Source organism: Peromyscus maniculatus, chromosome 2 (genome assembly GCF_049852395.1).
Source record: "Peromyscus maniculatus bairdii isolate BWxNUB_F1_BW_parent chromosome 2, HU_Pman_BW_mat_3.1, whole genome shotgun sequence".
NCBI lineage: Eukaryota > Metazoa > Chordata > Mammalia > Rodentia > Cricetidae > Peromyscus > Peromyscus maniculatus.
The window spans coordinates 82,026,628-82,052,106 of record NC_134853.1 but is presented as its reverse complement, the minus strand read 5'-3'; the positions used below and the strand labels follow the sequence as shown (position 1 = coordinate 82,052,106).

General features: G+C 42.5%; 1 protein-coding gene across 2 annotated transcripts; it reads left to right on the top strand.

Moving 5' to 3' along the window:
- The first annotated feature begins 722 nt into the window (after positions 1 to 722).
- Txndc8 (thioredoxin domain containing 8) lies at positions 723 to 24,889 on the top strand. 2 transcript variants are annotated; one of them, XM_016003770.3, is made up of 6 exons: positions 723 to 857; positions 2,594 to 2,698; positions 6,866 to 6,925; positions 9,228 to 9,293; positions 23,343 to 23,408; positions 24,780 to 24,889. In XM_016003770.3, exons 1-6 carry the CDS (start codon positions 825 to 827, stop codon positions 24,840 to 24,842), a joined length of 393 nt encoding a protein of 130 aa, XP_015859256.1. In that variant the 5' UTR covers positions 723 to 824; the 3' UTR covers positions 24,843 to 24,889. The 2 variants fall into 2 exon arrangements, with proteins under 2 accessions (XP_015859256.1, XP_006985350.1); XM_006985288.4 differs by lacking the exon at positions 23,343 to 23,408.
- Positions 24,890 to 25,479: the final 590 nt, after the last annotated feature.

Here is a 25,479-nt window from a genome sequence, read left to right as displayed (position 1 = left end):
TCCTGCAGCTTTGATTCTGCAGGACCGGCCCCTTCACATGCTCCAGCAGTTCATTGATGGGGTGGATGTTGGGGTGGGCCAACTCATAGCTGTGGATCTGGGCCTGGGTGACAGCTGAGTTGGTCAGCCCACCAGCTCACCTGCATCCTCATCACCAGGGCAAGCTCTCCAGCACTTCCCTGGCTAGCTTAACTCTTGCCACAGGCAATAAAGGGCAGCACCAACTCTCCCACTCTCACACCTTTGGGGCCAGCTCATCCACACTGATACCACCAGGGCCAGCTCTACTGCACTGCCCAGTCAAGGTACAGAACCCACTCTCCCCCAGTGCTGCAGCTAGTGAGGGACAGGGCCAGCTCTCCTACGTGCCACAGGTGACAAGGGGCAGAGATGGGCATCTTTTCCTCTACCACACCACTGCATGGCAGATGAGACACAGCACAGTTTCTTCATAATTTCTTCATGAACTCAGCCGTGAGTTTCTGATGTTAATGTTTTCTGCTGAGGTGGGAGAGGTCAGAGAAGAAAGAAATGTGTAGAAATCAATGACCAAAGGGTAAGATCAAGAGGAGAGAAACTGACGATTGGCTTCTGAATCCAAAGCCCTTGGTTTTCAGGGTCTTGGCTGGCCAACTAGTTGCCTCGTCACAGCCTAAAGGTGAAACTAGGTTCAAAGTCTGCCAAAAAGTTCCAGGTTCTGAGATGACCCATTCAATGATGTCACAGAAAAGCTACCTTTATATTCTACCCAGAATGCCACAGTTGATAGGACAGCTACAGTGGTCCACCTGAACCAACAGGAGAGGATTATCAGCGAGTCCCAGATGTTAATCATGGTGCAGATGATTAATGACATGGTAAGTATTTCGTTGGCTTCATGAGATAGTTCAAGATCCTTCAAAAGCAATATTCAATGAGACTTGTTAAACACTTGGAATTATTTCCTCAATCCAGGATCCCGCCATCGCGCTCTGTCAAGGGAGATCTTTCCACTCTTTTGTTTGTTTTATGTCTTTTGTCTTGGGGTCTCACTGAAAGAAGAGCCCATGTAACTCTGGCTGGCTTGGAGCTCACTATGTAACCTGAAAAGCGTGGGAGAAGCCAGGTTGGTGGTGATGTAGGCTGGTACTTCCAGCTAGTCGGGAGACAGTGGTGGGAGAATTGCAAGTTAGAGGCTAGCCTAGGTTATATAGCGAATACAAGGTCCAGCCTAGGCAAGACAGTAAAATTCTATCTCAAAATAAAAAGTAACAAGACGGCTAAAGGCAGACTTCGCCTAGCTCGTGCTATGCCCTGGGTTTAATCGCTAATACCACAGGAAACACAGATGAAACTGGGAAATGGATGCCTGTCTGGGCTGCCTGAGAACCCAGTCACCCATCCTGCAGAAATACAGGCCCGGGAAGTAGGAGCACCTTCTTTGAATCATCAGTCTCACCTGATGGGAACTTAATTATCAAGTTCTCCTTGCTGAAGGGCAAGCATACCATCTCTAGGGAATTAACTCCACCCCTAATGGGGATAGCTCTGCTCTGCTTAATCCAATTATGAACTAACCTGATTAACACCTAGTCCAGGGGGGCTTAAGGTGATGCTGTTCACCACAGTGAAAAGAGTGCAGTTCGTCACTGGGAGAAATCAGTATTGGTTGAAGAAATATGCTCTGTCGTCAAGCTGCCAACGTGAACAATCCCAGCCGCACCACCACCCGCTGGCTGGCCACAGGGAAGTTGGGGAACGTCTGTGCCCTTGGGTGTGAAATGGATAGGATGAGAATATACACTGAACACGGTGGGCGTAAAGACTATAGTTCGGAACATCAGAGTGGATGAGCTAGTCTCAATTCCAGTGAGAAAATCAACTGTGAAGAGCATCCACTTCCTGTAGCTATCCTTCTTCCATCCAGTGGGCATTCCATAAGGGCTCATCATCCACAAGTGAAGGGCTGGGGAAGAATAGGGGTGAACCAGAGTGACTCCAGTAGGAAAAAACCAGGCCCCAAAGAGCTAGTTGAGGACATTCAGAAGCAAATAAAATAAATACAGTGACCTGAGGTCCCAAGATGGAAGACTTTAATTAAGTGATAACAACAAGTATTGGAAACTTAACTTAGGGAGTTTAGGGGAAAAAAGTCAAATCATTAAATGAATGGTATTGATTAATACTTTAAGAGTGATCACTCCCATGAAGCAAGACATGCCACCACTGATGCATTTCATCTGTCTTTAAAATTATTAAATACAGAGATCCGGCTTGCACAGTACCTCCCTTCTCACCTTAATACTTTTTCATTTCCCCCTGGCTGACCCGCTTCCGCCCAAAGGTAGCTGCTGCCTCTGTGCCATTTGGTAAGCAGACTTCTAACTTGTCTGCCAATATATCACCACTCGCGTGTCCTCACCAAACAAAAAGCTATGTCTAGTCTCAGGCTCACTAAGAAAAGGTTGGACCAGCTGGAGGACAGAAAGGTAGGGCGCCTGGATTGGAAGACTTCCCCAATTCTTATACTTTTCGCAAGATTTTCATTTTATTTTTTGCAAGACTTTGTGAGAGTCTGGGACCATGAACATTTCCCCATGTGTTCTGGTTTCAGGATGAATTGAAAGAGTTGTTAACGGTTGCTGGGAGCAAGCTGGTGGTGGTGGAGTTCTCAGCGGCGTGGTGTGGCCCCTGTAAAAGGGTTGGCCCTGTTTTCCAGGTAAGCATTTCCAGCATCTATCTCATCGTCGCCAAAGGAATTTTGGTCCCCCAAAGTTTTTCTACTTCTGAACTATTCCTAGGGTGGTAGTTCTGTTGTTTTGTTTGTTTGTTTGATTTTAAGCATCCCAGTGAACCTTCGGAAGCTAATATCCTGGAATCTCATTAGGAGATACCCAAAGACTGGGATTATTTGTCTGTGGGTAGTTCACCAAGGAACACCAGGATATGCTGAAGAATTACGGCGTACAAATGAATGGGAATTCATATCATTACATCCTACCCAAGTCAGAGCTCAGAACTTACAACTATTGAGAGAGACCATGGATAGACAACACTATTTATGTTTAGCCGTATTCTATGTCTGTGCACCACTTGCATGCCTGGTGTCCATGAAGGCCACAAGAGGGCATCAGTTCCCCTGGAACTCGAGTCACAGACAGTTGTGAGCTGCCATGGGTTTGCCCAGGACTGGACCCCGCTCCTCTGGAAGAAGAACCAGTGCTCTTAACCACTGAGAAGTCTCTCCAGCCCCCACGTCAGGGATTTTAGTTTTCTTTCTCCTAGTTGTATAAATGTCTCCCGGTTATTTTGGGTCACCTTTGTGACTTGTATTCCTTCCTTCAAACATGAAGAAGTTTTAATTCCACGATGACTGTCTTAGTTAGGGTTTCTATTGCTGTGAGGAGACACCACGATCACAGCAACTCTTATAAAGAAAGCATTTAATTTAATTGGGGTGGCTCACTTACAGTTCCAGAGGATCAGTCCATTATCGTCATGGCAGGGAGCATGGCAGTGTGCAGACAGACATGATACTGGTTACATCTTGACCAGAAGACAGCAGGAAGTCAACTGAGACACTCAGTGGTATACTGAACATAGGTATTCTCAAAGCCCGCCCCCACAGTGACACACTTCCTCCAACAAGGCCACACCCACTACCAGAAAGCCACACCTCCTAATAGTGCCACTCCCTACAAGATTATGGGGGCCAATAACATTCAAACGACCACTATAAGACAACTAAAAACCTTCTACTCTGTTTTCAGTGAGGTTTTTAAACATCTTGGATTTCCTCACTTGGCCTCTTGAATCTGCCAAAACTAATTCTAACAACAGTCACAACTATCAATATTTAGGTGTGAATGAACTTGTAGCAGATAAAGAAAAGAACTACATGACATTTCTTTTTTTTTAGCATTTGTATATGTGTAGTGTACAGGCATGTATGCATGTTCACATGTGCAGGTCCAAAGTTGATGTAAGATGTTTTCCTCAATGGCTCTCCATATCACATATTGAAGCAAAGTTTCTTGTAGAACTCAGAGCTCATCGATCAAGCTAATCTGGCTAGCCAGATTGTTCTGGGGATCCACTGTCTCTACCTCCTGCATTCTGAGCATATAGGCAGACACCATACCCAAAGGCTTTTATATGGGTTCTAGATATCTCAGGCTTTACACTTTCATGGCAAAGGCTTTACCCATTGGACCCCCCACACACACATCTTCTACATGACACTTCACGGATAGACAACACTATTTGTTTAGCCGTATTATATGTCTGTGCAGCACTTGCATGCAATTCATGCATTTTCTGGAAATCGACCAAAGTGGTGACAGCAGACTATTTATAATTCATTCCTATTATGCCTGAAATTCTTGAACTATCCAAAAGGAACATTTTAGTGTTTGACAGACGACTCTGTCGCTCAAAACTAAGAAAGAAGACTCCCTAACTATTCCACAGAAATAGCCAGTGCTCAGATACAAAAGTGTGAATCCACTCAGGTGACATACAGTTAAAGCTGTCGCCAGTAGCCAATAAAAGTCACATAATATGCCACCTAAGTATATGTGTGTGTGTGTGTATGTGTATATGCGCGTGCGTGCGTGTGTGCGTGCGTGCGTGCGTGCGTGCGTGCGTGCGTGTGTGTGTGTGTGTGTGTGTGTGTGTGTGTGTGGTGCATATGTGCAGGCGGAGGCCTAAAGACAACCTCAGCTACCGTCATTCCTCAAACACCATCTACCCTCTATGTTGTTATTTTGGTTTGGTTTGGATTTTTGAGGCAAGGTCTCCAACTGGGCTGGAACTCACTCAAAGGATAACCTGGCTCGTGGCTAATGAGCCCAGAGATTCATCTGTCTCTAGCTCCCCAGAGCTGGGATTACAAGTGAGCACCACCACACCTAACTATTCTTCACATGGGTTCTGTGGATCAGGTCTTCATGACTGAACATCAAACACTTTACTAACGAACATTTCCCCAGCCCTAAAATCCAAGTCTTTTTTTTTTTTTTTTAAACTGGTGATGGATGTGGAGAAACTGTATGTTACATTTTTGTTGGTAGAAAGGTAAAACTAGTCGGGCAGTGATGGTGCATGCCTTTAATCCGAGGCCAGCCTGGTCTACAGAGTGAATTCCAGGACAAGCTCCAAGCTACACAGAAAAACCCTGTCTCAAAAAAACCAACCAAACAAACAAAAAAAGGTAAAACTATGTTACTCTGAAAATAATTTAGTAATTACTTATAAGGTATAACATACATACATACATACATATATATATTAGAATGTTAGAAGAAAAATAAAGGCCTATAAATAACTTAGTATGGCATGTTAAGTCATTAATTAACCTGTGACCTAAAAATTAACATTCAGTTAATCTATGGCCTAACAGTTGTGCTCTTGATCAAATAAAATGAACCTACTCATGAATATTCATAGTATATATCTTCAATATTTAAAAGCTAAAAGAAAAGCTCATGTCTTTCAATAAACAGTGATTATACAAGAATGAAAAGGAATTATGTAGCCTTCGTTTATTATATATGCAGATAAAACAGAGCAGAAGGACATCTGTCAAAAGAGGGATTTCTTTTTCTGTGAATAAGTGACCTGGCCTAGAACTCCATATATTACCCAGCAGGCCTCAGTTTTGTGAGTCTCCTACCTCAGCCTCCCAAGCGCTGGGTTTAGAGTAGCACCATCACACCCAGCTCAGAATCGTTTTAATCTGAGAAATATTCTCAAGCCTCAAAGGTCTTTGTGTATATTATACAGGAATTTTCTCCCATATCACCATTTTGAGGGACCACAGGAGAAAGAACCCCCACATAAATCACAATCCACAAACAAAGCTGCAGGGAGGATTGCCAGCAGCATGGTTTCTCCCACATCCACCAGAGCCCTCCCACGCCTTGCAGCTTCCAGCTTCTCCCTCCCCGGGGAGAGCTCCAGCTGGTATTGACTCCACTTGGCCAAGCTTTGGACACCTTGTATGTCCCCTTCCAGGAGTAGTCCCATTTGAGAGGGGTGACTGCAAATGCTTCTGACGTGATTTTTAAACAAATCAAGAGACTATCAAGTGCCTATGGAGTGTGCACACAGCTGTCTGAACGTAAATCTGGGCTGACGTGAGACACCACCGTCCCTCATCCTCACCCCAGAGCCAGGACCCTGCTGTCACCACTTGCGTCAAAGGCATTTCCAGAACAGAATGGAAGCAGGAGCTAACCCCTTCCTCCTTCCTACCACCTTTCGTGGTTTCCCATTGACTAGCTGGAAGTCAGTCAGCAGAGTCTGGAAAGTCCAGTTTCCATACACGGTAGATTGCAGGGAGCGGGGGTGGCTGGGAGAACACTAGGCTGGTGATGGTCATCAAGAACCTTCTCCTGCCTCCAGCATCACACCTCCCAAACCCCATCAAGATGAGAAGGTCAAAGCACCAAGTACACATCAGGTTCAGAGAACTGCATCTTCTGCCCAGATGCCAGGACCACGGCCCAATTGCTAACGCTGATCTAAGCCCACCCCCATCACCCCAGATAGATTTTTGAAAAGCATTGCATGGAGTCCCTTGACACCTTCAGGAAAATCCTGCTTTGCCTCCCCACCGCTGACAGGGTAGGTCTGGCCCCCTGTACACAGCTCAATTGCTCTGCTTTTGGTCCTCAAATCTTGAAAGTCCAGTCTTCAGTTTTGTTCTTTGACTCTGCAATGGATCCTCGCTTGACCTTGAGGGGCTTCAAGTTCTAGGCTGTAATGAACCTTCAGAAGGATGCTTAGGTCTCTTTAACAACCAGGTCATACATTTCTTCTTTCCAAAGTGACATTTCTGGTGCAAACGTTAATATTTATGTTATTTTATTCTTTTGTCTTGAAGGCGATGTCTTTAAAATACCAAAACGTCATGTTTGCTAATGTGGACGTGGACTCCTCTAAGGTAGGACTCTGGAATCGTCTGTGTGGACCATCAAAACCCAAATGCAATGCCACTGAGTCAGTCACTCTGTAAAATTGATGACACTACCTGGTTAAAAACAAGTGGGATTCCACATCTTCGTTTTCATGATGAATGTAGCAAACTGTTTTACATAATTTTCTTTAAATATTAGCAACTATATGGTACTCCCTCCTGCTGTGCAGACATCACCAGTCAATTCCAACAGTCTTCATCACTTGCTCCCCAGCCTGCCAGTGTAGGCCAGGGGTTCTCAACCTGTGGGTCACGCCCCCTTTGGAATCATATACCAGATATTTACATTATGGTTCATAACAGTAGCAAAATTATAGTTTTGAAGTAGCAACTAAATAATTTTATGGTTGAGGGGTCACCACAACATGAAGCACTGTGTTAAAGGGTCTCGGCATTAGGAAGATTGAGAAATGCTAAGCTAGGCAGACATTACAATGAAGCCAAGGTGAAAATTTATTTTTAGGTTGTGGTAAGTTAATAATTTTCTAAAACCTAACTCAATAATTACAGACATTTTGACATATCTCATTTTGGTAACCCGTGTTTGGTTTTTTTTGGGGGGGTGGGGGAGGGATACTTATATAGCATAAAAAATTTCTAGGAAATCCTTCCCTCCTGTCCCTAAGATCCATCCTCCCCCTTCTCCTGTCCCTCCCCCCAAAATAATCAGCCTCCTAGTGTCAAGCCAAATATGTCTTACTAATATTTATCTCCTAGGGATTATTCTCCCTAGGATTTGTTAGTTTATAACAAATATATATATATTTGGAAATGTAAGTGTATTAATTAGCTTTCTGACACTATAGAAAAATGCCTAAGAGAAAGAGAAAGGTTTATTTTGTCTCGCCATTTTGGAAATTTGAGTCCTTGGTCAAAGCCTAGTTGCTTTTGGACCTGTGGAAGGCAGCACATTTGGACCTGTGGAAGGCAGCACATTTGGACCTGTGGAAGGCAGCACATTTGGACAGGAGTGCATGGCAGAACCAAATGATCCCACCATCAGCAGGAAGAAAAAGAGAAAAAGAAGGGGCCAATGTACCACAGTCCCCTTTAAGGACATGGCCCAAAAGGAATAATGGCCTCCCAGGAGGCCCCCCACCTCTTAAAGGTTCTGCTACCTCCCAATAGCTCCATGCTGGAGACCAGACTAACCCAGGAGAGGTATTCTGCATTCAAACTAAAGCAGAAAAGACAGCAAGTGACCTACCCAAGCATCAGATTGAAGCTGAGCTTTAAAACCATCAGAAAACCAAAAATTCATTATCTTCTGTGTCATAATTAGTCATAATTTTGTCAATGACACAAACTTGGCATACTTGAGAAGATTTGAGCTATTGTGATAGTATTTGTATAAATTTTACTCACTACTACAGTAGAGAGTTCTGAGTCCCCACATTCTTGCCAACACAAGTTACTCTCAGCTTTCCGATTATAGCTTTCTGTCTTTTAAGGCAAAGCAAAAGACACACTTTTCTAGTAATAACTTTTGGATTAGCTGTTGCTGTGGCTATTGTAATTAAAAATACAACTTAGTGTGTGTGCAATGCTTCTTTGTGTTTGTGTGCATTGTGGGTGGAAAAGAGTTAAAGTCAATCAAATGGTATATCAATGAGAGAGTTCAGTTCCGTTGTCAGAAAGCTGTACTCAACTTCTAAACAAGGGGAAGAAGAAATGCCATTTGGAAGCCATTTGGTCTGGATTAAAATTATGGCATTCTGTCCATTTCTCTTGTCCTTGGGCTCCAAATGTTTCAGAAGTAAAGATGAGTAGTGAGGGAGAAAGGATAACAGGGCTTAAAGGGAAAATTGTGCTAGCCTTGAGTGTGTCCTGCCTGTCTTCAGTGTGACTGATGAAGACATGCCTGCTCCTTCCTCTTTTTGCAATATGCTATTTCCATAGAGGCTTCCTGGGGCTCCTCTGCCATCACTCAGCGTTTTTAAATACTCTCATTTAGTCACTCCTCATCCATTCCATTTGACCTTCATCTCATCCCTCGCCTAGAGCTCTGGGTAAGAAACCCAAGAGTACCAGAATGGTCCTCTTTACACAGGGTTGTCCTGGAGGCTTTGAGGGTATGTTAGGAAAATCCCATGAAGTGTCAGGTGCCCTTGGGATTTAGAACATTGCTTCTTAGAAGTCATCAAGTAGAACACTTGGTACAGAGAAAGTCACCAAAACTGTGATTTCACAAAGACAGTGCTTCTTAGAAGTCACCAAGTAGCACACTTGGTACAGAGAAAAGTCATCAAAACTGTCTTTTCTTTCCCAGGAATTGACTCAACTCTGTCACATCAAAGCAGTACCCACATTTCAGATGTTCAAGCACACCCAAAAGGTATGTTTCCATGGAAACCAGCAGGAATGGATTAGCTGATACAACCATCAGAGCTAAAATAAAGACCCCGGTGTTCCTTGGTTAGATGAAAATACTTGGGTTTTTTAAATATAATTCTTCATTTCAAACACAATACACAATAGTGAAAGATAAAGAAAATACATGACTTACAGTAAATCGCTCACCATGTGAGGCATTCAAATCATAAAAATCCTACTATTGCCTCTACTCTGGGGCAGAATTATCAAGAACCTGCCAGAGAAAGGCATGATGAAATTCTAATAACTAGAGTATATAGTCATTAACAGGATTGTGGAAACATCTACCAAAACTTATCATAAAGCAATACAGCCTCATGATTGAGTGTGCCTAGCCTGGGGTCAATCCCCATGGTCCAAACACCAGTTCTCCCATTCTTGGCTATGGAGCCCTCAGTGGCCTACGTAGTCTTTTCATGTCTTTATTTCCCTATTCATAAAATAGAGATCACTGTAAAATTTCCCTCATTTATTGTGAATATTAAATATGTTATCATGATTGAAGTGTAAGATCCCTCCTGACATTAGTGGTTTAATGTGTTCTATTAATTGTTCTCTTGTAGATATGAATGGGATAAAATGGCTAAAATATCAGCACATGCTAAAGCTAGTATTTTCAGATACGACTGGAGGCATTAATAGTTACTCACACATGCATCATGAACTATTATTTTGTAGCAAACTCAGGAGGCACAAAATATACATTGTCTTTCATACTAATATCTTGTTCCTGGGAATATATACTGTAGAAACACCTCAAGGGAAAAAAAACATTAACTGAATATAATTGTAACTTGATTTTTAACGTTGACAATAGAAGCAATTACAATGCCTTTTTCAGCAGAATGTCTAAATGAGTTATGAGCCATCTATTCTATGGAATAGTTTGCAACTAAAATGTTATGAAGAATTTTGTGACATTTAAAAGTCATGCTTAGGTTTTATAGATTATGTCTAAATTAAGGGAAATGAAAGCATTTATTTGATCTACCAGCTGTACAATTTTATTTTTTGTTTCTATTTGTTGGTAAGTATTTGATGTAATATAATTGGTGCAATAGATTTAAGATATTTTTTAAACACTACATATTTCTTCCTGTGGCTTTTAGTTGAAAATAAAACTATTTAACATGTGTTTCCTCAACTTGCCCCACCTACATGTCTATTGCCTGTGTCTGTCATCCTTGCTACCATCTCAAACATGAGAACATGTTCTTGTAAAATCAGTCGCATCTGTACCCCTTGCTTGCATCCCCTCCATCTGTTACCTTCTTCTGGCTTGGTGTTTTCCCTCCCAGCATCCACACTCCCTTGTCTATCAGGAGCCCTATTTCCTTCCATCTTTAGTCTCAAGGCTCCTTCTCTAGGTTCCAACCTATCAATTAACTCTATCCCCATCAGGGATGGACCCCTTTGCTTAATCAAGCCAATTCATATCACACCAAAACTAATGCCAGAATTTGGTTGAAGGGGCTATGTCAAAGTATTTTCTTTTGCTGCTGCTGGATTTACATTCGAGAAGTGCAGGACAGAAGCTACAGCATAGTTCATCTCCACATGGGGCCTGATAAAGAAGCCACCACGCAGAGGAAAGCAGATTCCAGCCAAGATATTAGTGCTTTAAACTCTGAGTTTGTTGGAGGTGTGAGGAGGGCTCAGCGGTTATGAGCGCTTGCTGCTCCTGCACAGGACCTAGGATTAGTTCCCACTGCCCACATGGTGGCTTACACCTATCTCCAACTCTCGTTCTAGAGAGTCGGACACTCTCTTCTGGCCTTCTCAGGGACCAAGCATGCACAAGGTGCCCAAACACACATGCAGGTAAACACACAACACTCATGTGCACACACACTCATAAATAAATAAATAAATAAATAAATAAGTAAGTAAATAAATAAACTCTGAATTTATCCACAACTTAAGCCTAAATCATTCCCATAGAGTGTTTATAAACTGGATTATTTTAGCATCAACTACAAAAAAATCTAATTTAAGAAGAGGAAGAGAAAGAGGTTGGGATCCTATAATTAATCCAGAGTTTGCCTTCAATGCATACTACTGCTAGTCCCCACCTCCTCCCAGCAGTGTCCTGGGGAGCAAGAGTTACCATGTGGACTTCTTGTGGACACTTGACATCTGAAAATAGCACTAAAAGACTCAGATTTAAATTTGCTGATAGGCAACTATCAGAAAATAAAATTAACTGAATTGATATTACCAGCAGCTACTGTAACTCCCTAACTTCTATTCTGGGACCACCCAATAAGCCTCTGATTATAATGTACATAGACATGTTCCAAAAAGTTTCCTTAAGAATTGACATTTTCATTGAATACTATTAGCATAGCATCCTGATTATGGAGTTTAAAACCTAACCAGTTGGGCTGGAGAGATGGCTCAGTGCTTAAGAGTCCAGTTCCTAGCACTCATGTCCTGTGGCTCACAGCCACCTGCAACTCCATCTCCAAGGGATCCCATGCCCTCTTCTGGCCTCTGTGGACACCAGCATGTACATGCAAATATCCATAGACACACTGAGAGACACATAAAAGTCTCTTTTTTAAAACTAAACAATTTGAAACGATTTCTACAATGTATGAATACATCTATTTCTAACCACATATGAAAACTTGCTCAAAAAATAGCAACAAAGCAACTTTCTACACCAAATCAAGAGCCAAGAAAAAGATGTGGAGATCTTAATGGGGATAATACTCTAAATCTTTTACTTCTTTCGACTCAAACCTCAAAATAGGGTCTGAGCAGGTCTTTAGGGTTCCATGGGGCCCTGCTTTTCTCACTGTGTCAAGAGTTAGAGTTAAACCATGGCATGTGTGGATCCTTCTCCCCCAGTTTCTGTCTCACGGTGGTCTGCAAAGAGTCACCGCAAAGGAGGGGCGTAGGATGGCCAAGCCAAAAGATGCGCTCGTTTGAATGTCTTTCTGTTCGGAGAACAGAGCAAGAAAGCTTTCATTGGCACCAACTGTCTTCTAGAGAGTAGAGGAAAATGGAATTCATATCTTTGAAACTACATCCAGAAATGGGCTCCACCCCTTCATCTGGGTCATGCAACTGGAAACAGACTTACTGAAGCAATTAAGTACCGTTTATCCATTTTTAAAAGCTAGAGTCCAGTTTCTATTGAGGGTTGTTTCAAGAAATGTCTTTATGATTCCAGTAAGACATCTGGCAAACAGCCACTGTGCACTGTGCCTCTTAAAGGTTCACAGTTTAAAAAAAAAAAAGTCATAAATCACCCTAGGACACAGGAGACTCTCTTCCTCCTTTGGGAACACAATGTGTGTCCTTGGGTCAGATAGGAAGAGCTAGGGTTCCCCTTTTGTTCTGTAGATGCCAAGAATCTCAGGCTTGCTTTGCTCCGATCCCACGACCCCCACCTGCTGTGTCTCCAGCCTTTCCAAGTAGACATTTCCCACACTACGCCTTCCTTGGGCTTTCAGTCTTGTCTTTGGCCGTCATTCTTGCCCATGTCCCTTGTAGTGTATATACATCATGAGTAAAGTAGAATGTAAAAAAACTGAAAACACATAAAGCCATGTATCATGACTGGGGCTGTGGTACTTAGTAATCCTTCCCTGGCCGCTGGAAGTTTTCATGGAAGAAGTTGTTTGGTGGGGATGCAATATAAGAAATGACCGTGATGGGTAAGGAGATGGCTCAGTCAGTATACTTGCCACAGAAACACATAGACCTGATTTTGAAGCCCAAAACTCATATATGAAAAACCAAGTGTGGTAGTGTGCATTTTAAATCCCAGTGCTGGAAAGACAGAGGCAGGAGGATGACTAAGGACTGCCATCAACCAGGACAGTCAAATTGATGGTTTCCATACCATGTGAGAGATGCTGTCTCAAAAAACAAGGTGGATAGTGCATGAGGAGTGATATCTGAGGTTGACCTCTCATCTCTACATACACCTGTACAAACATACATGCACATACACACAGAGAGAGAGAGAGAGAGAGAGAGAGAGAGAGAGAGAGGAGAGAGAGAGAGCAAATTCCACATTCCAGTAATAAATCAGGTTGCTGTTCCTTTCTGTTATATTCCTTAGTGTTTTCATCTAAGGCATTATATCATGTTCCAGGAAGATTCACTGTGGTAAATACTGACTGTAGTGTTCTACTGTACATGCACTAGTCTCCCTTTATCAAAAAAGAATTCATTCCAAGACCACCAGTGGATGCTCGAAACCACAGAATCTATAACATGGAGGGCTTGCCCTATTCATCTTTACTGTAGATCTTAGAAATGTATATAATTCTTTTAATTCCTTAGTAAGTAAAGAATGTTTTACATTTCCATGTAAAATAAATATTTTATAGCTTCTCTTCGGCCACCAATCATTGCTCTTAACGGTTTGGGGTTATTACTAAGAAAAGCCAGGATAACTTGAACATAAGCACGTAGGTATGATGATGAGATGACTGAATTCCTAATGGGCAGGTAGAAGGAACCATTCACTCCTCAAGCTTGAAAGTTCATCATGTTTCTCAAAGTGGCATCTAATTTTAGGCTTTTTGTTTACTTCAGGAATTTTCTATGTAATATTTCAGATCATGGTTACCTAGGTAAGAAAACCATAGAAAGTAAAACTACATACAAGGTGGATCATATATTTTTATTATATATATAGATGATAAATTTTATGGGCCATTCTAAAAATCCACAAAAGGCTACCAAGTCTCTTCAGAAAAAAAAATGAACAAACATACACGTAATGATATTTGCAGATGATACTAAGGGATTCTGTGCCTCTGAGACTGAACAATGGCTCCACTATACCAATAACTTTGGTGTCATGCTCAGCAGATGTCTACAGAACATAGGAAAGGAAGCAAAACAAAGAATTAACAAGTCTTGGCCAACTGCTTATGCCTGAGCCAACTATCAAAAGTTAATTTGCAACTTTTATCTCTTGCATTAGAGTAAAATTGTTTCTCAAAGTGCTTAGATTGGCCCACTAGTAAGAGCAATGGAAAATGGGCATGTATATGCTAATGAACAAATTATTCACAAGTGAATAACTTATAAGACAAGAAATCATTTGCTGGACTCTCACATTAAGTAGGAGGAAGCTCTTACCCAGATGTCTGCAAACTCTAGGGCTCCTATTAACATCACAGAAGTCATTTCCAACAAGCATCTGCCGTAAAATAAAGCAGGTGTAGAGGCAAAAAGCATCCTACATCATTTGCTAGAAAGAGAATGGGACTGAAACAGAGCTCACACACAGTGGCCTAAAGGCCAGGAAAAGATAATAGATGAAACAATGAGGAAGGAGTGTATCTGAAAAATCCTTCCTAAATGCTTGTGTTCAACTACTTCAAAAACACATTATGCTTGGCCTTCTTCCCAGACAGTACTTGCAACTGGATCTCACTATCCCAGGAATTGGACCACTGTTGTTTGGGTCCTCTCTCTTCCTATTACTGAGCAACTTAGGAATGTAATAAGCCATCTTAAGGTTCATTTCCCTTCTTTGTGAGATGAATGCTACATCACTCATCTTAGAAAATTTGTCTTGAAATTCTTCAAAAAACTGCACAGAAAATGCCAAGCACTGGACTTGATGCATACCTTACAATATGATCCTTATAGTTGATTTGAAGGTTATGGATAACAATATGGCTGATATCAGAACCTCAGGATCCAGCTATGTCCAGCTCACTACAATTTCATAAAAAAATAGAAATTTAGAAAAAAGTTTGAGAGACCATTTAAACTTTTCAAATATGTACAACGTCTGCTTACATTGAGTCAGCATCACTGGCTTACTCAGTAAAATCCATCCTGCTACAGACAATAGCAGACAAAGTTCTTTCTAGGGGACTAAAAAAAAAAAATCTCACCTGGTCCTCAGGTTCTGGTTAGCTGTCAGTCAGTCTCAAGAGCAGCTGATACTCCAGACAGAGAACTGTGGAGTTCAAAGACTAAGCAGGATGGAAGGAAAGTTAATGAAGTGAGGTAGCTTTCAGTTCAGTTTAGTAATCCTTGGTACCACTGCAAAGGATACTGCTGTTGCCTTAGCAACTGAGAGGCTCCTATGTGTGTCTTCTCTGGGATTAGCCAACACAAATCACCCTCCAGTGTTGTGAACCATGCTTTTTTTAATGCTCTACATTCTGTCCATTGAGGAGTTTTGTATTAATTTTTTAATAGTTAAATTTCTATCAAAATGTCATTTATCTTGATTATTGAGGGTTTCCCACCCTTTACATTTTTTACCCAGCCCTGTTGTTCATCTCCTCTGAATTTTCAATTGGTGAGATATAGCAATGTTCCATTTGGTGATTTGTGAGAAATAAGAAGACTCAGGAACAAGTTATACTCAGAGTTAAGATTTATTGCATCAAAGAATATAGAATAAAAGCAACAGGAGAAGTACTCATTAGTGGGATCCAGAAAGATCTTTTGATGCCTTCTCTCATCAGTGGACACAGATTGCCCCAGAGCCATGCAAGGCATAAGCAACCAGACATTACTTCTTTTCTCATAATGAGTCATGCAGATAACCAAAATATGACCTTTATCATGAGTACTTGTAGTGCTAGCCGGTGCTCATAAAAGTTCATGGCTGGGACCCACGTGAACAGTGGTTCTCTTGAAGTCTAGACCTTGAGATGGCCCGCCTGTGAAAGGATCTAGGGTTGCACAGATGAAACTTACTTGCCCAGATGAAGAAGGCCCTGCTGCTTTGAATGACTCTCAAGCCCTAAAAGGGAGCAAAGAGTGGTTGGTGGCTTCTCACCTGTCTGAAGATGACAAACCTGGGCCCACGTTCCCCAGAATGTCTATAAAGACTGAGGGGAAAGCATGTCTGTGCCCTTAATCAGAGCACCCCAAAAAGAGAGAAGCTAGACATGAGCTTATTCATTTGTCTAGGCTTAAGAGGCCCTCACTCTGGGTTTGGTGAGTAGGAGTGGGAATGGAGATAAGCCAAGAGTTGTTGAAACTCAACACTGAAATTCTGAGCAGATTTTCCCAGTGGAAACATGAGGATGGGTATGTGCCATTGAAGAGAATGACCCTGAAAGCTGTGTTTACCCCAAAGAACAAAGTCCCATTCCACACCCCCAGTGACAGGCAGGAGATCATCTCTGGTAGCCACAGTCCAAAATGGCCTTTCCTATTCTCAAAGTGGCTGGAGATGAACTTCGACATCACACCACATCCCCTTCAGTGGTAAGTCACACTGTATTGAGGACATAGCCCTGCAGCAGCATCTCATGTCTGGTCAACAGAATCAGCCGGTGGCACAGGATAAGAATTCACCTACTCCAGCCAAAGCTGACCCTCCACCTGTTCGTAAACGCGCACACAGAAGCACAGGCATGCCACTTTGTTTCCTTAATGCTGTCTGCTTTTGCATTTCCACAGCACATTTGAATAACCTACCAGGACCCAAATGAGTATTCTATGAACAAAAAAGTTGGTTACTACCACAGAAAAAGAAACGTATTTCAGTCATCATTTGTGTGGCTGATGCTCAAAGAGCAGGACATGCAAGCAGCTTCAAGCAAAGAAAGTCAATTAGTGTTTTGCTGTTGTCTTGCAGTCAGAGCAAGTTCAAAAGGTGCTGTCCAGGAGAGATAAGTGGTGGGAACGGGAGCCTGACTCCAGCTATTTGCCCTTATCTTGAATTTGAGTGCACCTCTTCCAGGTGCCTCCTGGGTATATTTTAGCTCAACTCCAAAGGCTTTAATTGAACTACTTACCTTATCAAGGTCCACTTGAGGCATAGGGAAGGCAACGAGGTTCAGATACCTGCTCATGATGTAAGTGGTCCTAGAGAGATAAGTGGAAGGAATCAAGAGAGCATCCACAGCAGTCACCGCTGTCCCCTCCTCTTCCGTGAGGCAGCTTTAAAAGCTTCTATCATTAAACTTATTTTTTCCATCTTGTCCATACCGTCTAATCCCTCAGCAAATCCATCTATTTGAAGGAGAATGTATTCTCCTTTTCTTTGTGTTATAATAAATTATAAGCTGTATTACAAACATCTCTACAGTCATCCCCCAAGGAGGTCTTGTGTCGCTTGGTCGGTGAGACTGCGCTGTTGTTTATTGTCCTATTGTTGCTGGTGCATTGGGGGTTGCGATTGTTTGTGTTGTTGTTAACTAACTCCAAATGTCTGGGAAATTGATGAGCTCAATCTGGACCATGCAGCTGGTCCAAATATAACTTCAATATTCACTCAACCAAAATGGTACAACAGCTGGCCCATGCATTTTATTATAATTATCCTATGTATGCATCATTAGTCTAATTTTGTCTCTCAGATATCTATTTGTTAGGAAGGGACCACTGTCTCCAAGCCCTTTGCGTTTTCCTGGTAACAGCAATAGACTGCCTGTAAATGCTAGAATGTCTTTGGCATTTGAGAAATATTGCCTCTGGTTAGACCTAAGTGACAGGTAAATCAGGAAAGAGTCACTTTATTACTCTATTTTGTACATTTGTTTGTTTGCTCCTTTCTGTTTTCGCTTTTTGAGACAAGGTTTCTCTGTGTAGCCCTGGCTGTCCTGGAACTATCTGTAAACCAGGCTGATCTCGCAATGAACCGCTGGTCTCCGTCTGCCTCCTGATATCACCATGAAACAAGCATTACTCTATTTTTGTGTTTGTGTTTGGAAATGTCCATAATGAAAGCTGTTTTAAAACATGTTGGGTTTTGGTATTTCTGTAGTACTGAATAGCCTCCCTCCTCCCAGTGGCCTCAGAAAAACAGGATCTTATTTTTGTCGCAATTATTTCCAGCATGCAGCAGCATCCAATGCAGAATGGCCCAGCTAGGTGTGGTGGCACACCTATAATTCTATCTCTTGGTTGACTGAGGCAGGAGAATTACAAGTTCAAGACCAGCCTGGGATGCATAATGAGACCCTATCTCAAAGTGGGATGGAGAGGGTGCATAGTGAGACGGTATCTCAAAGTGGGAAGAGGGGCAGGCAGAAATATTTTAAAATAAAGGAGATGTTAAGAGAGCTGTAAACTCACTTCCTGATGCTTTTGAGAGCCACAAGACAGTACCAGATTGAAAGGGAGAAACACTTTGGTCAGAATTCACAAGCCATTTATAGTCGAATTTACATATCCGTGGATTCTACATTCTTGCATTCAATCCATAGATCCAATATATTTGAAAAAAAAAATTATACTGAAAATGTACAAGCTTCCCTTTCTTGTTATTTCTAAAACAATAGAGGGTAACAACTATTTACACAACATATATACTGTACTGGCTGTTATAAATAATCTAGAAAGGATTTAAAAATTATGAGAAAACAGGCCTGGATTCTAGGCATACACTCTGGAGCATCTGCAGACTTTGGTGTTCCCCTAATCCCCAGTGATATCCTGGGACAATTGCAGATCTGGTTATCACGGTCATTGGTGGAATAGGCTCTGCTCAGCAGTTTTGTTTTTTTTTTTTTGTTTGTTTGTTTGTTTGTTTGTTTTTGTTTTTTGTTTTTTGGGTTTTTTTGGTTTATTCAGTGTGCTTATTAAGGTCCCAGATACAAAGCCCATCTCTAGACAGGGAGGCGAACTGTAACATTTGTCTTTGGTTGACTAGACAAAGAAGGAAGACAGTAGTGAGGCTGTAGCTTGGTGACAGAGCTCCTGGTGACAGAGCTCCTGGCTAGCATGTGGGAAGGCCCTGGGTTCAGTTCTCCAGCATAACAAAGGAAAGTAGAAGGAAGGAAGGAGGAAAAAGGAAGGCTGGCAAGAAAGAAGGAAGGAAGGAAGGAAGGAAGGAAGGAAGGAAGGAAGGAAGGAAGGAAGGAAGGAAGGAAGGAAGGAAGGAAGGAAAAAGAAAGGCTGTCAAGAAAGCAGAAAGGAAGGTGTCTTAGTTACCGTCGTGACACTGTGATAAAAATACTGAGAAAATCAACTTAAGAGAAAAAGGATTCGTGTGCCCTTACAATTCAAGGTACAACCCATCATGGCAGGGAAGCCAAGGCAAGAAGAGCTTCAGCGGCTGGCCATACTACAACTGTGGTCAGAAAAAGAGAACACTGAGTGGATGCATGCCGCTCATGTGCCTTACTTCACTTATAGTCCAGGATCCCAGCAAATGGTGCCATCTACAGCAAATGGGTCTTCCTACCTCAATTAATGTAATCAAAGTAATCCTCATGGGCATGCCCATCTCCAGGTGATTCTAAACTCTGTCAACTTGACAGTTAACACTAATCATGGGTGCAGGAGGGGGACAGACACAACACTTAATTCCTGAAATTTAATACAACCCAGAGTTTTGAACTCATACTTCAATATCCAAAAATGAGTGTAGCAGAACTCATTCTAATAGATACTAATTTGTGTGAGAATTCCAAACTGGACACTAAAAATATGCTGAAAAAGAATATAGTCTCCCTCCTTGAGCTAATGTGCAGACCGATGACAAAAATCAATTATGTCACAGTGGAAAGTGCAGAGTGCTATAGGACAGCGAAGAAAATGATTCAGAAGGCTTCATCAGGGAGGCATGGGACTGGATAGGGAGAAGCAGAGAGGGGTGGAGTAGCATGGGTGAGTATCTGGAATAATTTCCTTGCTTATATAACAACAGCATGGAATTATTATTAGCATATGAACTCCTAAGAGGTTTTATCTGTTTTGTTCACAATGCCCTAGCTCACTATAGGTACTCATTAAGTGCAGGTTCTAAAAGAAAACCATGTGACCATAACCAAAACATCCAAAGTCAAAAATGTTCCAAAATCTGATACTTCACACCAGCATGATGCTGAAAGACTGATGTTTCAAAGTTCACAATAGACTTAGTTTTGTGAATAAAAATTAGAAAAAGCATTGTACAAGCTTACTGCCTTGGTAAGCCTTCATCGTCAGCTTGGCACAGGCTGGAGTCATCTTAGAAAAGCAGCAGCAACTGAGGAACTGCCCAAGTCAGGTTGGCCTGTGAGCATGCTTGTGAGGGACTCTCTTGATTATTGGCTGATGTAGGAGTACCGAGCCCACCATGGGCGGCACCATTCCTCAGTCAGTGGTCCTGGGCTGGCTAAAGCTAGCTAAGCATGAACCAGGAAGTGATTGAGCCAACAAGCATCATTCCTCCATGGTTCCTGATTCCAGGTTCCTGCCTGCCACCTCAGTGACAGACTGTGACCTGGGAGTTGTGAGATAAAATAAACCCTACCCTCCTCCAAGTTCCTTTTGGTAGGAGTGTTTCATCATTAGCGACATAAAGGAAACCAGAGCAGACTCCAGGTTGTGAGACATGTGAAACATAAGCAAATTTCAAGTTAGACTTGAGTCTCATTCCCACGATATCTCATTATTTATTTTCAAGCATTCCAAGATCTAAAATGCTTGCAGCCAAGCACATCAGATGAGAGGTCCTCAATCTGTGTTTTATAAATAAGTAAGCGAATCCTCTGTAAAGTGTTGCTAGAGTTCAGGGTTTATGTGAGGAATGGTGTTGAGGTGGAGGAGACAAAATTAAGACATCATTAGAAGACTGGATTTTATGGAAGAAAACACAGAAAAGGCTTGGATGTCACAAGCACATTTGTGGTTTTGAGATTCATGGGAGGGGGGACATAAAAGGCACAAACTGAATACAGAGAAAGTTATGTGGTTATTGCTAGTGTCCATCTTAAAGGTGGCTAGTTAGGAATCAAAGGTAATGTCACTTAAAGCCACCAAAAACTGGTGACTCCAAATGTTATCAAGGATGTGGAACAACTAGAACCATCATCCTTTGCTGGGACAGTTAGTTCCTGGGACTGTGCTTGTAATTCAGTTGGTAGGAAGCTTGCCTAGTTTGCCTTGGATTAGTTTCCAGAACAGCATAAACTGAGTGTGGTTGTGCATACAGCAATTCATGGTTATCCTTGGGTATATTGTATGGTGAAGACCAGTCTGGTTACATGAAATCCTTTCTGAGAGAGGAGGGCTTAGAAGAGAGAGTGAAACAGAGAGAGAGAGAGAGAGAGAGAGAGAGAGAGAGAGAGAGAGAGAGAGAGAGAGAGAGAGAGAACTTCAAGTTTAATCCCATAATTCCATTCTTTAGGTATACAGCAGAAATGAATTCTTTTTGTTGTTGTTGTTTTGTTTTTGTTTGTTTGTTTGTTTTTTGAGACAGGGTTTCTCTGTGTAGCTTTGCACCTTTCCTGGAACTCGCTTTGGAGACCAGGCTGGCCTCAAACTCACAGAGATCTGCCTGCCCCTGCCTCCCAAGTGCTGGGATTAAAGGCGTGTGCCACCACTGCCCGGCTCAGAAATGAATTCTTACATGCCCCCCAAAAATACATAGACAAGAATGTTCACAGAAGCATTGTTCCCCAAAGCCCAAGTGGATAAATTATGTTATACTCATGCTAAGAAATACTGAAACACTTACAGACTGCTGCTAAACAGATAAATACCATGAGCTTGATACTGAGTAAAAAGAGTTGGACATGGAATGCAATCTATAGGGCTGGAGAGATGCCTCAGTGGTTAAGAGCACTGGCTGCTCTTCTAGAGGACTCAGGCTCATTTCCCAACACCCACATGGCAGCTCATAACTGCCTGGAACTCCTGTTCCAGGAGATCCAACATCCTCATACAGACATACATGCAGGCAAAACACCAATGTACATAAAATACAAAAAAAAAATAGGTTTTTTTTGTTAAAGAATACAGTCTGTAGAATTCTACTTGTAAATTTCAAAAATATGCAAAAGCACCTCGTTGTGAAGTACTCCGAAGTAAGGTTGCTTTTGAGTGTAATGGTGTGAGAGGGTGAGCATGGTGTCTGAGTATGGTTATACAATGTGATTCCCTCATAATAATCCTCTAAGATTTTACGTAGAGGTTATGGAATGTCGTGCAATTCTGGCTCATGTAATAGGGTGGGTGACAGTCCCCTGTGGGCGATCTGATGTATCTCTGGAGAGACATCAGACTCTACAGCAGCCACGGTTCTTATTGCTCCTGGCTGCTCTGGGTAGCTGTAGAGTAGGACTCTCACGACCCCATAGTCATGGAAACCACCCTTCCCCAGAGCTGTGACCTTTGCACTCCATAGCTTGTGCCATGCCACTGTGAGACACAGCTTTTGCCAGTTAGAGAAGTCTCTCTAGAGGGGCCCCCAACCTCTTTTTTTTTTTTTTTTTTTTTAGTTCACACTGTCCTTTGAAGTAGGAAGTAGGCTGAAATTAAGCAGACAAAATATGATCTACTCAATGCATCTCTAAAGAGATGAGGGCAATATCTTCTAATGGAGCCTTGGGAGTCCGGAGAGCCATCTAGAATTACACAGTGGTGGTCGAGGGAACAGATCTTTTCTCTGTGGATGCTGATTCCCTCAGGTGGTCTCACTCGTATCTCCAATTGCATTGGACTCACCAGTAGCAGAAGAAAAGATTTAGGAGGATCCTTGAACATAAAGTCCAATAGAAGATTAAGTAGGACCACTGCTCTTGCATAGCGATTCCCACCCTTCCAGCTCCAGCGGGAAACACAGAGACTGAAGTGGAATCCCAAACCTCCCACACCCTGCATTCCACTGCAGCTCTGGCTTGAGACAAGGGACAGTCCCTTTAAGACCCGACAGTGAAACTCCCTTTGTGGCCCAGAGCTACTCTCCAGTTCCATAATATTAGGAAGAATCACCCCCTCTCCCCTAAAACAAGGTCTAATGTAGCCTAGGCTGACCCCAAACTCACTATGAAGCTCCAGATGACCTTGAACTTTGGATTCTCCTGCCTTTACCTCCTGAATGCTGAGGTTACAGGTGTATACCTGTATACAGTTACCACAGTCAGCTTATGAGGTGCTGGGGACCCAAGCCAGGACTTCGTGTGTGCTAGGCAAACGTTTTGCAGATTGAGCTCTCCCCAGCCCTGAAAAGGAGACCCACTGGCAAATCCCTTCTGATACCTTCCTCCCCTGGCCAAAAGCCAGGAGAACTATTTATAGGGAGATGACTACAGACAGGCACCTCAGATAAACCATGAAATTCTGCACCCACACATAGGTCACTCTATTCTCAAGACTCAAAAGAACATTGTGCTGTCTCAGAAGTGGAATGGAGGATGGGAAGGTAAGTGAAATGAAGCCGAGATGGAAAGAACCCACACCTGGGGTTGGCATTCAAGGCGTGAATAAAATGGCAGCCCCAGAGAGAATGCTGCTGAGTGGGGGAATAGAGACGAGAGGTGCGGGGCCAGTTACTTTTGTGCAGCACACTGAGCACAGTTTGTTCTGGAGTTTTCCAGCCCCTACTCCAAAGTCCTCACATATTCCTGGCTTCAAAACCTTCTTATCAGAGGCTCAAGTCTTCACCCGATCCTCATCTCAGTTTACTTACGTTCTTCCCTACATCCAAATAACCAACCCACCTAGTATTGACGTGGCAGTGGGCTTAAAGGGCAGGTTGACGTCCTGGTTTCATTGAATGTAATGTCTTTATTTTGTGTGTTCATGTGAGTGTATGTGAGTGCCTCTGGAAGCCAGAGGACAAGCTCAGCAAGGTTCCTCAGGAGCCATCTATCTTGGTGGTTTGGAGTCTCTCACGGGAGATCACCAATTATCAAAGCCCAGGGATCCATCTGTCTCTACCTCCCCAGCTCTGGGGTTATCATCACACACACTCCACCACACCTCACTTTTCAGTTGAGTTCCAGGGAACCAAACTCAACACCTCATGCTTGTGTATGAACCACTTCCCCAGCTGAGCTGTCTGCCCAAACCAAACGTGAGAGAGCTATTTAAAAGATGTCCCAGCAGGACATATTCACTGTATGCATGTAATCCTAGTACTTCATGAGTGGAGGCAGAAGGATCAGGACTGGACTTCACAGCCAGTCTTGGCTACCTAAGACCTGTCTCCAAAAGAGAAAGTGAGAGAGTTTATTATTTTATATGCTATTAAAAAAAAAAATGTTGCGATTCAAATTTTACCATCCACTAAAAAGTGGACCCTGAGTTAGGGTCAGGGGACAAGTGCAAAACATGCACTTGTTAAGAGTCAATTATACAACCGTGAGCTGGGCTGGAGTCACAGAAGGACTTTTAGTTTTGGAAAAGTGTAACTCTAAATGAACAAGCCCTTGATGCCAATATAAAAAAAGCTCTAATTCCAAGGATTGGGCTTCTTCATCTCCAGCACGGTCATACATTTTAGGTCACACGTTAAGAAGAATTATAGAGACCTGGAGAAATATTCATATCACCCATTTTGAAAGAGTAGCACATTGTCTATGGCCATATCACCTGAATGCACCCAATCTCGTGACAAATAATAAGAGGTCATGAATTTAATCTATTTAATGCGTATTTGTACTTGAAGTGCCTTAAAAATTATGGAAATGAGCAACAACCTTACAGTCAAACACACAACTCCTTGACATGTTGATGGCTTTGCAACGCTTGAATCAATAAACGTTTTTGTGCCTTTGTGTATTTGAAACAGATTTTTGAACTTCATGGAGCGGATGTTAAAAAACTGGAAGAGAAGATTCAAGAGCTGATGTGAGCCGCCACCCAAAACCAAATATACCTGGGACATTTCCTAAAGTGTCAGCAAGTGTTGGGTGTTCTGATTTCCAGCATGCCCTGTCTCTTACTTTCTATCCGTCTCTCTCCTGATGTTTTGAGGGAAGAACTTGGCATTACAGTCCTCCCAAGACCTTGATTGAAATCATTACTGTAGCAGAATTGTGTTACTTCCTGGAGCATGTTCCTTGGGTGATGTTTTTGTGACCTTCACAGCAAAGCCCATATGAAGCTAAGTAATAGCAGGTCACCAGGATTTCCCAGAGATAGCCAAAGGGCAGTTGTTCACATGATCAAAGAACTTTTAGGTATGCCATTGTTGGGGTGAGAGGGGTGCTTCGTTTTGTCCTGTTTTGTTTTGTGTGAGGACCAAGAATCAAGCTCAAGGCCTCACACATGCTAAGCAAGGCCTCTTACCGTAGAACTGCACCCACAGCCTGGGGGATACTACTTGTCCCAGATTGCTTTCTATTCTGTGGTAAAACATCAAAACAACTTTGGAGCACACAGTCCTAAGTGGGATGTCCTCATCAAGCCCCTCCCCTCAAGGCTCAGGGATATATGTGGAAGATGGATGGCTCTAAGCAAACAGTGTCTTTCAGACACAACAGGACTGA